Raw genomic sequence first — 13,887 nt, 5'->3', positions numbered from 1 at the left:
AATGCAGTTTGCGAATGAAATAAAAAAGTGGCATCATTGAAAACGCATCCGATCCGTGATTCGTACAAATTTCTCTATCTGTCATTCACGCGCCATTGTGCTGCGGATACTAAAAACCATGATAAACCATGATTTGTCGGCCATGATTTTTTTTTGAAGTTTGCCAACATTTTAAAATCATATAAAAGTGAAAATAAAAAATTGAAATTGTTCGAAATTGTTGTTGCTTGAGATTGGAAATGAAAATGTGTGTGTGAGTTTGTGAGTAAATTTAAAAATTAAATTGTTTGGAAACGTCAAGAATTTTAAAAGTGACTCTCAGCGGTTCTACCTTACTATATTTTTATCATGCTAAAAACGATAAGATGGATAGAAATAAAATGTAAAAAAATCACAATTATTTACTGCTTTAATATTGTAATATTGTAAAAAAAAAATACACAAACTTATGTGTTTTAGGAAGCGTACAACGACCAGGGAGCAATTTAAATGTTTAGTTTCCAAAATGAAGGAGCATCCGGACATAGCAAAAAATTTTACTAAAAATGCACCTGATTTGGTAGAAAGATTTTGGGAAAGTGTGCGAGAGGAGTTGAATTGCTAAAGTAATCCATCTGGGACATAAAGTGGCTTCTAAGATGTTTAGTACATCAGAGAGTACTACAGAGACTGTGGATTGTGCCATGCCAATATTAAAATCTTGGCCAGTACCATTCTGATAGCCCCCTTCAGCTAAAAACCTTAAACAGGCTTTTAATTTAAGCTCTGGCGTTATGGAACATGATCTTCGAACTGGAGGCAATTTCTGCATTAATATTTCCAAAACGTACTTGAATGCTAACTTGTTAAGCCGGAACTGTTTTACAAATCTGTATAAGGAACTCACATGTTAAAATGAAATAAAGACTTCAATAAATTTACTCACACCTCATCCGGCAACTCGAATACATTCACAACATTATCCCTGACTTTTCTTCTAGTCCGTCGGATATCACTCCTGGTGTTTTCATCGAAATCAATAAAAAAGCCACAGAATCCATTTAATATTTGCAATAAATTTCACCAATGTTAACAAAAATCCTTCACACATATAAGCACAGCTGATTATGTTGGCAATACAGTTCACAAGAGGCAACACAGTGCATCCGTCGGTATCAATAATAGCGTTTACTTAAAAAAGTGAATCGAGTACGGATCGGATTAGATCCGAGCTGATGGAATCCGTCGGATACCATAATAGGCATGAATATAATATATGGTTTTGGTGGGTTTAAGTGGATTGTCACTCAGGTGAAAGCAATTAGCAAGTTTGCCATTTTGATATATAAATATAATATGTACTACATCTTGATCTATAGACTATTGCATTCAATTTGGGTTAAATTTGTGATATTTTTCTGATGGTTAAAAAAGGAGCACTTAAAAGGTTAAAAGAATAACGAACATTTCAAAAATAACACAGCCGCACAAAAGGCGCATCAAAAAAAATAGATAGCCTGATCCCCGGACCCCGACACTTGTATTTGTGGGTGTGTGGTTGTTTACAGCCATCCTGTAACCACACAAAAAACATGTCGGGCCCGGTTTATATTTTCCCTATTTATTTTGATGTGCTGAGCACGTATCTGAAGTTCATTTTTCTGTATCACGTCAGGATTTTTTTCTAACCTCATAAAACCTGCTTGTCATATAATATGCGCCATGGTTTTTTGGGTTAGGAAGAAATCCTGACGTGATGGAGCAAAACGGACTTCAAATTCGTGTTCAGGGCACCAAAACAAATGAGGGTAGGGTATTACTGCCAAAAGTACATGACACTTTTTTTGTGGGAATGTGTAATTATCGAAATCGGCTAAGATTTGAAAAGTAGGCAGATTTTTTGACACAAAAAAACAATTTCCCCACTGTTAGCCTGAATTGGAACAGATTGAACGCACCGTTGTGACACTTCTTCATATGTACATACATATGTATGCCACTGGTTTAATCAATCTAGCTACGTCAATGTATAATCTAACTAGAGATGGCGGAGATTAAATATAGTTATAGGCAATTCTGTGATAACTTTAACATTCGAGCTGTAAAGTATTTGCGTGACGCTTTTCTTTGTCATCTTCGCACCTCCCGCCAAGTCACAATAAATATCAAAAAATAAACACAATCATATGGTTCTGATTGCCATCACTATTTAGGGCCAGTTGTTCAATGTCTGGTTATCACTATCTACCAGTTAAACATCATTATCGACGATTTCGACATCATGCATATAGCATGTGATCGATAAAGCCGTCTTTGCATTTAACCGGAGCTTCTGCCTCCGATTTGTGTTAACCAGACATTGAACAACCGGCTCTTAATGTAAATGAATGGTAAACAGAGCGAATATACAAATTCAACAACATGTAAGCATTAAGATGCGCAATATATTTTCGTTTATGAAAAGGTCGTTTATATAAATTCGCTTTTATCATGAAATTAATTTTAAAAGTTTAGTTTAGGATATGTAAAATGTAGAAAAGATACCAAAAAATGAAAAAATGTTTTCAAGAGCCGTATGAACATTAATTTGTTTCACTACATTACTTTAAAAAGTGATGACGATATTTAAAAGCAATATCTTACAGAGTCATAAAAAGTATACTTGCAGAATTTCAAAAGAAAAAAACTTTAGACTTTTTAAATATGATAGGAGCGAACTGATATTACTGACTGGCATTTCCTAATAATTTTGCTTTTAAAGAAGTTTGTAATTTACAAAATAAGACAGACCCTAATGCCCATGTGTGGCAACAGTATAAAAACAGAAATGTGGTAAAATCAAATAAAGTCATAAAGAAGTATGCAAATAAATATGCTCAGTTGTTGCGAAGGAAAACGTTCTTAACAATACAGCAATATTTATTCCGGCATAAACCAGAAAATTTAAAACAAAAATATTAAATAAATCACGCGCAGTTTAGTATAACAACAGAATATAAGTTAAAAATAATTTATATGAATTGCATACATTTGTACAGTGTAGCATATCCAGATCATAAGGTGAAAATTTAAATAACATACACATCTATACAGTTTTATTACAGTAGTTTGACGATAACTTGTACCGACTCAAAGTTGAAGTTTCGGTTAATAACTTGAACTGAACTTACGAAACCGTACAAAATTACTTCTCACACCCGAAAAATTTCACATACATACGTACATACGTGCGTATATAGAGGTTTAATTAAGTAGGTGGAGTGCAATAACGAGCGAGAAATTACGCCCATGGATTTATTTCCTAAAAAAAAGAAACAACAACAAATTTTAAACAAATAAATTTTTTAAACAAATTTTATTTTGGCTCTTGTCTCCATTTTCCTTTACTATAAGAAGAAATTGAAATTTACTAAGTTCAATGCATGTAATTAATACATATGTTTGTATGTATGTACATGTGTATGAAAATTAAATAATTCAAAGTTTCAACAAAAAAAGGTACATGAAAAATACCGTTCGATTTTATGCGTATACTGCAGAAGGGAATTCAACGCAGAACTACACTGCATGTTCGTTTAAAATACATTCCATTTTATGCAAATGTATGCCTGCATACATAATTGCAATGTTTCAGTAAAATAAAGCCAGAGAAAATACTACTCACGGGCTTAATTTCCTTCTTTATGAAATAAATCAAGCGGGCGTTATTTCCTTTTCTTTGGGAAATAAATCCCGCGGGAATTATTGCCAAACTATTAGACAACGATAATTACAAATCCATAGTCAGATTAAAGAAATTGATGATGGTGAATAAAAATGCATATATGCAGCCTTTTTTGGCTATTTTGAATTTTCTAAATTCGTATAGCTCGATTGGGCTAACTGTTTGCGAAATATTGAATTTGTTCCGCTTTTCGTTTATTTGGAACCACGGTGCGCCGCATAGAGCCAACTTTGCTACATATTTATTAAACTGCATCACCAAAAAAAGTTGCGGGTTTTCGAGTTGCGAGATTACAAAATTTATTATATTTTGAGACGTCCACCAAAATATTTCGGAAAAATATTAAGATTTAAGCGATCTGGACCGATTTGAAAATACCTCCAAAAATTGAGTTATTTATGAATAATTCTTAAAGAAGTTTTTGAAAAAAGTCTACTCAAATGACAAAACAGCTTAAAAACTCTGCATAAAAATATTTAAAAAACTTTTCAACGGAATCATAATAATGAGATTTTTGATGCTGTTTTTTTACTTTTTTCAAAGATTGATTTACGAAAAACTTAAATAACTGGGCCAAAACTATTATGATTTAGACTTGTGGGATCTCGGAAGAAAGGTATTTTCCAATTATATTTATTTATGTGCAAAAAAATCATTCGTGTCCCTTTTTTTCAAATACCAAAACATCTTAAGTCAACTTTGAATGATGATCGTTCATACTACCTCTCTCTTTCATCCTTTGAATGAGCCTATTAGCAGAGAAAAAAAGGGGTGATTGGAAATACCTTTCCAATGATACCTCACAAGTCCAAATCGGAAGAATTTAGGTTCAGTTATTCAACCTATTTATTATCATTTATTAAGTTATATCAATCTTTGAAAAAACTTAAAAACAGCATCAATAATCTCATTATTACGATTCCGTTCAAAAAAAATTTTGTGGTGTAAATTTTTTAAGCTTAACCCGTTTTGTCATTTGAGCGGGTTTTTTCAAAAAACATCTTTAAGAAACTATTTTAATTCATAAAAAACTCCATTTTTGGAGGTGTTTTCTAAGCGGTCCAGCTGGCTTAAATCTTAATATTTTTCCGAAATATTTTGGTGGACGTCTTAAAATATAATACATTTTATAATTCCAATGGAAAAACAGTACCGATTTTTTGTTTTTTTTTTTTGTGTGGGGAGTGATGTAGTCTAATATTTATACTATAAATTAAAGAAAATATCAGCTCTAAGACGTTTTTCAACAGAAGTTTTAACTTTGTAATACATTGGACTGGAATTGTTAATGTTTTCTTCTTTTTACTAAGTCCGCAAAAACAACAATTCATTGGTTTACTGACTTCAAGTAAAAAACGCAATTTATGCAAAAATTATTCCTTCAAATTATTCGCTAAAATGCTAACAATACAATATACTTTTACAAATATACTCGCAACCCAATGTGTTCCCATGTGAAAGATCGCGGGGCAAATACTTTACCTTGATATACACATTTCATATATATGTATATATGTACTTATATACATATGTATGCATGTATATACATACAATTATCCACACTTATGCGCTTACAATGTGCGCACATGTATGTTAGAGACCTGCACGAGTAAGTAAATATATAGGTAACAAGTTAATAATCGCCGAGTATGAATAGAAACGATGCGAATATTTGAATTTAAATTTGACATCGTAGACAAATTATCGTTTTACTTGGTAGCAAACGGATATTTTTTTCATCATTCATCATTTTCATATGAGACGTTTAAGGCTGATTCACATACAACTTTCTTCGCTTTGCTTGATAGTTCTTTGCTTTGACATATAAGATCGATGTAGGCATATGCATGAGTACGCTCACATAAAAAACGTTTGAAGCAAAGCAAAGCAAAACGAAGCAAAATCTTGGGCAACTCTCAACTTTTGCCCGCTTTGGCGATCAGCTGTCTACATGTATCTTTTCTCGTGCGCTTGCATTTGCATTTAATGACAAAAATAGGGTAAATAGTAATTTTTATTGCTATTATTAATGCTTATTATTATATTGTTATCTATTTTACAGATAAAAAATATGGAGGAAAAGGAGAACGCAAAAGCTGTCAAAGCGTTTATTGTAGCATACCTTCTGCGTTTCACGCTTTGTTGTCAAAGTTTGAACTGTCAAGCAAAGCGAGGAAAGTTGTATGTGAATGGCCCTTTACGATGAGCGAAGTTCAATTTGAAATATTTGTCAAAACGACAAAACTTTAAAATTTATTGAACGCGTAACAGGCTAACCTAATATTCACGCACGCCAATTTATTGTCAAAAATTTCTCATGCACATGCAACTTGTATTAGATCAACCGAAATTGAACGGCGTGCGTATGAAGCTAACTCAATTTCCAATTTTTGTTCTGCGTGACATATTGATTTGACGTTTCGCTCAATGAAATCAAATGCAAACGCATGCAAGTCAATTTCGGGTGACGCAAAAAAACAAATTCGACGGCATGCGTACCAAAACGCAAGCCGCGAATATTAGGTTAGCCTGTAAGCATTAGAAAGAAAAATTTTACGGCAAAACAGAAGTGCTAAATAAAATAAAATCGGGCGAATATTTCGCGATTGGAGCAACAGTCTCCAGTCACGTATGGTAAAGCTCTAAACAAATTATAAATTCTGCACGTCTGAAGTAGTTCTGCAAAGCGTATTTTATAGGGCAAAAGAACACATTTAGAAAGTTAAAGCTTGGAGGATGCAACACAACACAGTTCTCTATTATAAAATACATATGAATTATGAAATTAAATAAAAAGTTCAATAAAGGTTGTTTTTACAATTAATTCACTTCTTCTTTAGCCGGTAAATTATTAAATCTTTTGATTTATTTCGTTATTAATAGCGATGTCTCAAACATGTGTATTTGTTACATTTCTCTCAACTTTTCCCACGTGACGCGCTTGCGGCGAAGCCAAAATTGTAATCGTCTGATGCTGCTAATACTCGTACTCATACGATGCCGGAATCCCTCGTGCAGGTCTCTAGTAGGTATGCAGCTAGCTGAGGAACCTCTTAGAATTGTTTTGATTTAAAATTATTAACCCAATTTATTAACATAAGTGTGCTAATAATATTTTGAATTGAACACTCGCCAGCGTGCCATAGCGCACGCGTTCCCGCGCATTACTTACCACCTCGACCAGGCAGGCCCAAAGTCCCGACAAATACAGCGGCATCGACACGTCAATGGCGGTGGCAAAACTTTCAAAACTTTGCTAAAATTTTGTCATTTTACACCTTCGCATATTTTCAGTTGCGACATGAAGCTGCGCGAATAAAGTCGAAAAATATTTCTGAGCACATTTAACAACAATTAATGAAACTCCGTGAGAATAAAAGACGATAACTTGTGAAACACAATTTTGGTATCCTAAGAGCACTACACATAATAAACTTGCAAATAGAAACACAAAGAACAAAGCAACAACATAACATGTCAGAGTTGCAAGTATTTACCACAAATTCGACAATCAATACTCCAGACACAGTGGAGCTGTTCGAGCTGCCTCAGAACTATTCGATACTCATTAACAAGCTGGAACGTCTGGCACTTGGTCTAGACTCCACATTTGGCAACATAACAGTGGATCGCAAGGAAGTCGAAGTGGCGGTCAGCGGGTCAAATGAGTTCCTCGATTCCTTCGCTGGCCCACTGGTTACTGGTCAGATATCCCAGCATCACGTCATACATCCGCATCATGAGACCGAGATACCGGCAGTGGTCAGCGACATTTGGATTGGTGTGATACTCACGCTGCTTATTGTATCGGTGATATTTTTCATTTGCTCCTGCTTTTTGTATCACAAATTCCAACAATGGAAGAATTCATGTAAGTAAAAGAGACGTTAATTGCTGAATGAAGAATTCTGAAAATCATAACGGAGAATAGTTGAGATAAACTTTTAACAATTTCGATTTATGATTGAACAGGCGCCTCCCACCACAACCATGGATGGCCAACTCGGCAAATGTTTTATTATTTTTAAAACTCAACAGTTACAAAGAAATCTTCATATTTCGATAATTGATTAAGATAATTGGATAATTCTAGGATGCCAGTAAAAGGAAAAAATAACTATCCATTTCCGGTTTCCACGACATGAAACAGCCATTACTTTGATTGTCTCATAAAAGGAGATCCTTATTTATTTCGTTATGTTATGATTTTTTTCGATGAAAAATAATCGCTATTAATTGAGTTTTCGAATTTTTCGTATGTACGTATATGTAGTTGCGTTTTTATGAACACATTCAATTCGTTGCAATCAACAAGCCGAAATCTAAAGATAGAGGTCCCAATACTATTGAAAAGTTTTTATTAAAAAATAACGACAACACTTGGTTGAAAAAATCAAAATATAACTATTAAGATTGCAAGCTAACTATTAAGATTGCAAGCTAACTTGCGGGTTGAATGGTCAATTCACCAGCACTTTCACCCTTTTTTACAAGCTTTTATTAAGTTTCGCCTTCATGTGTAATCAAAATTTACAATCAATTTTTAACCATCTTTCCGATGAGCTGGATACTTGAAACTTCCAGCTTGGCTCATAACCCGATGAAAATGCCGTATGAAAGATTAATTAATCCGATAGGTGGTGCAAGTGTAGAGATATTTGAAAACCCCGTATTTATGGTCCGTTTTGTTTTTTATTTAGAACTTATATTACTTAAATGGAAAGAAATAACTTCAAATAATTTAGTCGTTAACGTGGACCGCGGGTCGATTTTTTCTTTTTTTACTAACCACTAATAAAACTTTTCTTAGAATTTTTTTTCATTAATTATGTCAAATTACGTATTAGCTCGTGCTCAATTTTACTTTTAAGACAATATTCACTTTTTTTCAAGTTTAACAGCTGATCACAGCTTTGAACATGACAATGGCAAATCGCCCATTAAATTGCTTGTGGCCTACACAGTGTAAAATTCAAGTGATTTTGACAACCCCTACAAACAAGAAAGATAAAATTTGAACGTGTAACTTTGAGGTAAGACATACACTGGGGATCAAAACCGATTGTATGTACGACTTTTTATTACTTACAGTAACATAACTTTTTTAATAATAAGCGGATTCCTTTGAAATTTCCAGCAATTGGTCCTAATTATCTAAGGAATAAAGCCTAGTATACAAAAAAAAAATAAACTTATAAAAGAAACGAGCGATACACAGCAAAATCGCAAGGCAACTCTAATCACTCAGTTTTGAACTTTTCTGTTTTGAGATTTAGGAGGTTGATATCAAGAGGATTGTGGAGACTACCTTGTCTTTAATAGCGATTTGCATACGTCTGGATATGCTCTCTACTGAGTTTTCAATGATTTCGCTTGGAATATTACCCCGTTATAATTTTACTCGACTCCAAAACTCTTCCATGTTCTTCGTAGCTCGCTTGTGCTTTGCTAATCCTCTCTTGACCACAGCGCTCAGTTTTTCGATGGCGTTGAGGCCTGGGATTTGTGCTGGCCACTGCATTACCTGAAAATTTTGCTCCAGCAGCCGGCGGTATCGAATAATTTTCAGAATCCTTTGGATCTCCGTCCTGATGGCAAACAACTTCTTCCTCAGGGTATGCGCTTTAGGCTACAAAGTAATATTCCAAGAAATCATGGAAAACTCAGTAGAGAGCATATCCAGACGTATGAAAATCGCTATTAAAGACAATGGAGTCTCCAGAAAAGTTCAAAACTGAGTGAATAGAGTTGACTTGCGTTTTTGCTGTGAATCTCTTGTTTCTTTATTAAGCTTAGTTTTTCTGTATACTAGGCATCCGCTTATAATTAAAAAAGTTATGTTACTGTAAGTAATAAAATGTCGTACAAGCACTCGGTTTCGATCGCCAGTGTACATAAGTACATAGATTTTGCTCATACGCCATGCCCCACGTTAGAAATCATGTCCTCACACATGTACTTATGTATGTTCATACATAGTATTTGTGTACCTAAAAAATACATAAATACCTTCAAAAATGCGCAAAAATAGATTTGCAAAGATAACTATTGTTATGCAAAGTAAGTCTCATTAGCGACATTAGCTATTACCCTTCTCTCTTTTTCCGATCTTCTTTGCAACCAACTGCTACGCACCCACTGAGCTTTAGCATAGATACATAAGTAATGGAAATGTATCAAGTAAACTTTTGCACAGAGGCGGATCTAAACTCTGTTGAAAAAGGTGTGTTTTTCACATTTCCTCATCGTAAGCTATCCCAAAAAAACAAGGGCTTTTCTGTCTTCTCGGAATTAGATAGAGAAGCAAAGCGAATGGGTCTGGTGGGGAAGGAGGACAAAATGAAGTATCTCCTGTCATCAGACAAACAGTCAGAGTATAATGGCGTTTTCATTTCTACAAAATATGTTGCCTCTTATTTGCCCGGTTCTTAGGGCAGTTTTCACCATCTCTGGTTAACACTAATCCCCAGTTAAACATTGTTACCGACGTTTCTGACTCCATGCATATAACATTGTGTCGATAACGTCGGTAACGATGTTTAACTGGAGATTAGTGTTAACCAGAGATGGTGAAAACGGGCCTTAGTGTTTATGCTTAGAGGGCAATGAGGAGGTAACATTTTCGTTCATTTAGGAACCAGCATTAACACCAATAAATAATAATGTCAGCCTTGAAATCCACGATTGAGAGAATACAAAGGTTGCGCCGATCTCGCACCGCTATTCCTCTCTTAACGAATTTGACAGAATCGTTGTTTGCATGACGTCACACTGGTGCAACATGTTTACGTTTTCCTTGCAACATTTTTTCTTCTTCTTCCATTCTTGCTCATGTTTTGGCATTTCTCTCTCGCAATTGCACCAGTGTGACGTCACACAAAAGTTATTCTCAAAAATCCTCTCTGATCGGCGCAATCTTGTATTCTATCATTCTTGCTTGAAATCCAATGGACTAGTAGGCTATTGAGAAGTAAATTCCTCTCTCGTCGTACAAAAATCACACTCTATAAAGCTAAGTGTACACGGTAGAGAAAAAACGCTAGATTTAGACAAAAATCTCACTAGAGACGTGTAAACACTCAATAGAGCTCTACGAGAGACTCACCTACAAAGTCTATGTGAGAGTTATTTAGCGAGATTTTTTCGCCGTGTACACAGTCCAACGAAGCTAGATCGAAAACTCTACGACAACTCTACGCTCTATTTAACAAGCTAAATAGACTTTTTGCTCTACGGAGACGTATTGGCTAGTTTTGACAATGAATTTCATTACAGATTGTTAAATTTTGAAATGGCTGCGACATTAAATCATATATTCGATACAAGCACACAATTTTAAGTGCAATTAGAACGTAGCCAAATAATGTACCCTCTTATCTTCATCGGTATATCAATGGATTTTCCAATAGCCTCCGTCCTTTGCAAAGGGGCATAATTATTGGTTAAAACATAAGGGGTATTCACAAATTGAGCAGGTGGTCTAGCACTCTGGCAATAGTCGTTGCTTGAGTTATCGGCTGTTTTGTCAGAGTGCCAGGCCATTTGCTCAACTTGGTGAATACCTACATACATATATGTAGTAGTTGGGCTGGAATTTTAAATATTAAAGGTTGTATGATGCGAGTCCAAAGTAAAAGTACACATAGTACCGAAGATAAAGGTTGCCATGTTTAATTTTTAAGTGTATTTGTCTACTTTTATGTAAAATAGGTGAATGCTGTCAAATTGACGAAGGGTTAGCGCTCCGCTGATGGCGTCAACTATATTTTCTACATTGTGGCTTTGATATAAATACATATATACATACCACAAGCGTTGACAACAATTCGAGATAGAAAACTAACTCTAGGCGAGAGGTAACTATTGTCCGTGTACACAGCTTGTAGAGTACGTGATAGATAAAAGTTGAGATTTCTCTATTTTGTCTCTAGCTATAGTGAATGTCTCCTAGAGTTGATCTACCGTGTAAACTTAATCGAGAGAGGAGTTTTTTATTTCAGTGCAACTCTCGAGAGATTTCTCTATCGTGTACGCTTAGCTTAAGTCACTCATCGTGCCTGTTCTCGTGTATGGCACGGAGGCATGGACAATGATGGCGAACACCCCAGAGGATTTAATGATGAGCTGTATGAGCTTTACAACGACATGGCCATGTCGTTCGAATGGACACCGACGATCCAGCTCTGAGAGTATTCAACTGGGAACCCGCTGGTGGTAGTTGTGGAAGAGGGAGGTCCGCTCTGCGAAGGAAAGACGAAGTGGAGAAGGACTTGGCTTCGCTTGACATTTCCAATTGGCGTCAGAGAAAAGGAACGACTGGTGTGCTTGGTTGAACTTGGCCAAGATCGCTTATGCGGTTACAGCACCAAATAAGAAGAATAAGAACAATCAAGTCGTGTACTCCAGGTGGGGAACGTTAGTTTTTCAAACAAATATTTGGGTGCCTTAGTCGGCATGACGAAATAGGGATAAACCGTTTCCAGCTAGTATATTTCTGGTTTGAAAAAGCTTATCATCAAACCATTTGCCGTTCGTAGGCGGCATAAAATTGCAAATCCCTGCATTTGTATTATAACATCAGGACACGGACCACAAATTGGCGGAGATCAGGCAAACACTTGGCAAAAGTGTAAGCGCCAAATACTCGTATTTGTTTATTTATTTCTTAATTTAGCAAAAATTCAATTTCAATTAACTTTGAAATGATGAGAATTAAATATCGATTGTTTGTTCTCTGATAAAATTTGAGTTCCATGAATGCTCTCCTATTAAGAACTACAATTTCAAAAATTTATTTTGAACAAGATTAGTTCGAAAAGAAAGAGCACGACTTTAACGTCTGAAGAGCACCAGTAACACTAACCGTTTGGCTAGCCTCATTTTCAAAAAGTATAACCCAATGACGTATACAGCCCGAAACTTCCACCGAACAGTGACACGTTGTGGATACATTTGTTTTCGATCATCCAGTTTTTATTATATTTAAAATATTGTTCAAAAATTAGAACGCGCAATTTCATCGAGTAGTGTTACAATTTCACTAACCCTAAAGGGTGAATTTTGGGAGATCCTACACTGAAAATAAAATCTGCGTAAATATAACGAAAACTTGCGTACATCTTACGAAAATTTTAAAAAACATGTTTCTGCATTTGTTCTATGTACGAAAGTATTAAGTAAATTGTACGAATACAGAATTGTAGATTTCGTAAATTTTAAAACCATACGTAAATATTACGAATGCCTTCGTACAATATACGAAATTATTCGTACAGAGATTTGTTCAGTAATTTACGAATATGTTTCGTAAAATAAACGTAAGATTTCGTAAATTTTACTGAAAAACTGCATTACGAAAGTCTTTTCGTTATATTTACGATTGGTTCGTAAAATCTTGTTTCATTGTGAAAAATGTGTACGTATTATGAACGAAAGTTTCGTTCATTGTACAAAAACCAAGACTACGAAACTTTTTCGTAGCACTTTTACGAAATTTTATTTTCAGTGTATAAAGTCTGTGAGCGTTATAGTCTGATTATGGCAACTTAACGTAACTTCCAGGCTCTCACTTAAACATTCTCTTATAATTGAACAGCCGAAACTTATCTGTTTCATTTTCATATTCTAAGTTTTAAGTTCCGCTAAGTTAAATTAAGTCGCCATAATCAGGCTTTTAGACTGTTGATCCAGTTGGAAGTTTTCTATAAAGAGACACTGGTTTCGTAGAGTTTAGATACTCTACCTTGTGGCTTAAAAACGTAGTTATTTCTACAACCGCTGCTTATGTCCGGAAGAGTTACCTTTTAAGTTTATCTTGAACTCGATGGAATGAGCTTGTACCAATTTAAACAGAAAGAATTGCGTATGCGAAAGATACTTATGATAAGATACTTGTCTTAAGCTACGAGTTGTTAGGCGATAGAATACCGATTCAAAATCCGAGCAATAATAATATACTGCTCATTACGGTTTACTGGGCCTTTCCCTCTTCGATACAACTTCGCGTATGTTCATACAAATGTATTAACATATGTTTACATATTTACGTACGTATGTACAAATATTCACTTCGTTATAGACTCGAAGTGTCACGTTGTTGTTTATCGTTCGTTAGACTCGTTGTTGGCGACCCATCTTAATTGCTAGTTTAATTGCTCGATAAATAAATGGGCGTCGAACAAATC

At 35.0% G+C, this 13,887-nt stretch overlaps 1 protein-coding gene across 3 annotated transcripts in view; it reads left to right on the top strand.

Moving 5' to 3' along the window:
* The window catches only part of LOC118738757, a 367,494-nt gene that overhangs the window by 202,624 nt on the left and 150,983 nt on the right, over positions 1–13,887 (top strand). For 2 of the 3 annotated variants that reach the window (XM_036469714.1, XM_036469715.1), the window contains exon 2: positions 6,998–7,574. The exons of the other annotated variant lie outside the window; for it this stretch is intronic. In XM_036469714.1, coding sequence (XP_036325607.1) covers positions 7,178–7,574 — 397 coding nt within the window. In that variant the 5' untranslated portion in view covers positions 6,998–7,177. The remainder of the gene's footprint in view (positions 1–6,997; positions 7,575–13,887) is intronic. 3 annotated transcript variants of the gene reach the window in all.

The sequence above is a fragment of the Rhagoletis pomonella genome, unplaced genomic scaffold (assembly GCF_013731165.1).
Source record: "Rhagoletis pomonella isolate Grant_MI unplaced genomic scaffold, Rhpom_1.0 Rhpom_scaffold_00005, whole genome shotgun sequence".
NCBI classification, from domain to species: domain Eukaryota; kingdom Metazoa; phylum Arthropoda; class Insecta; order Diptera; family Tephritidae; genus Rhagoletis; species Rhagoletis pomonella.
The sequence above is the reverse complement of the archived record's forward strand: the minus strand, read 5'-3'. Positions and strand labels throughout refer to the sequence as shown.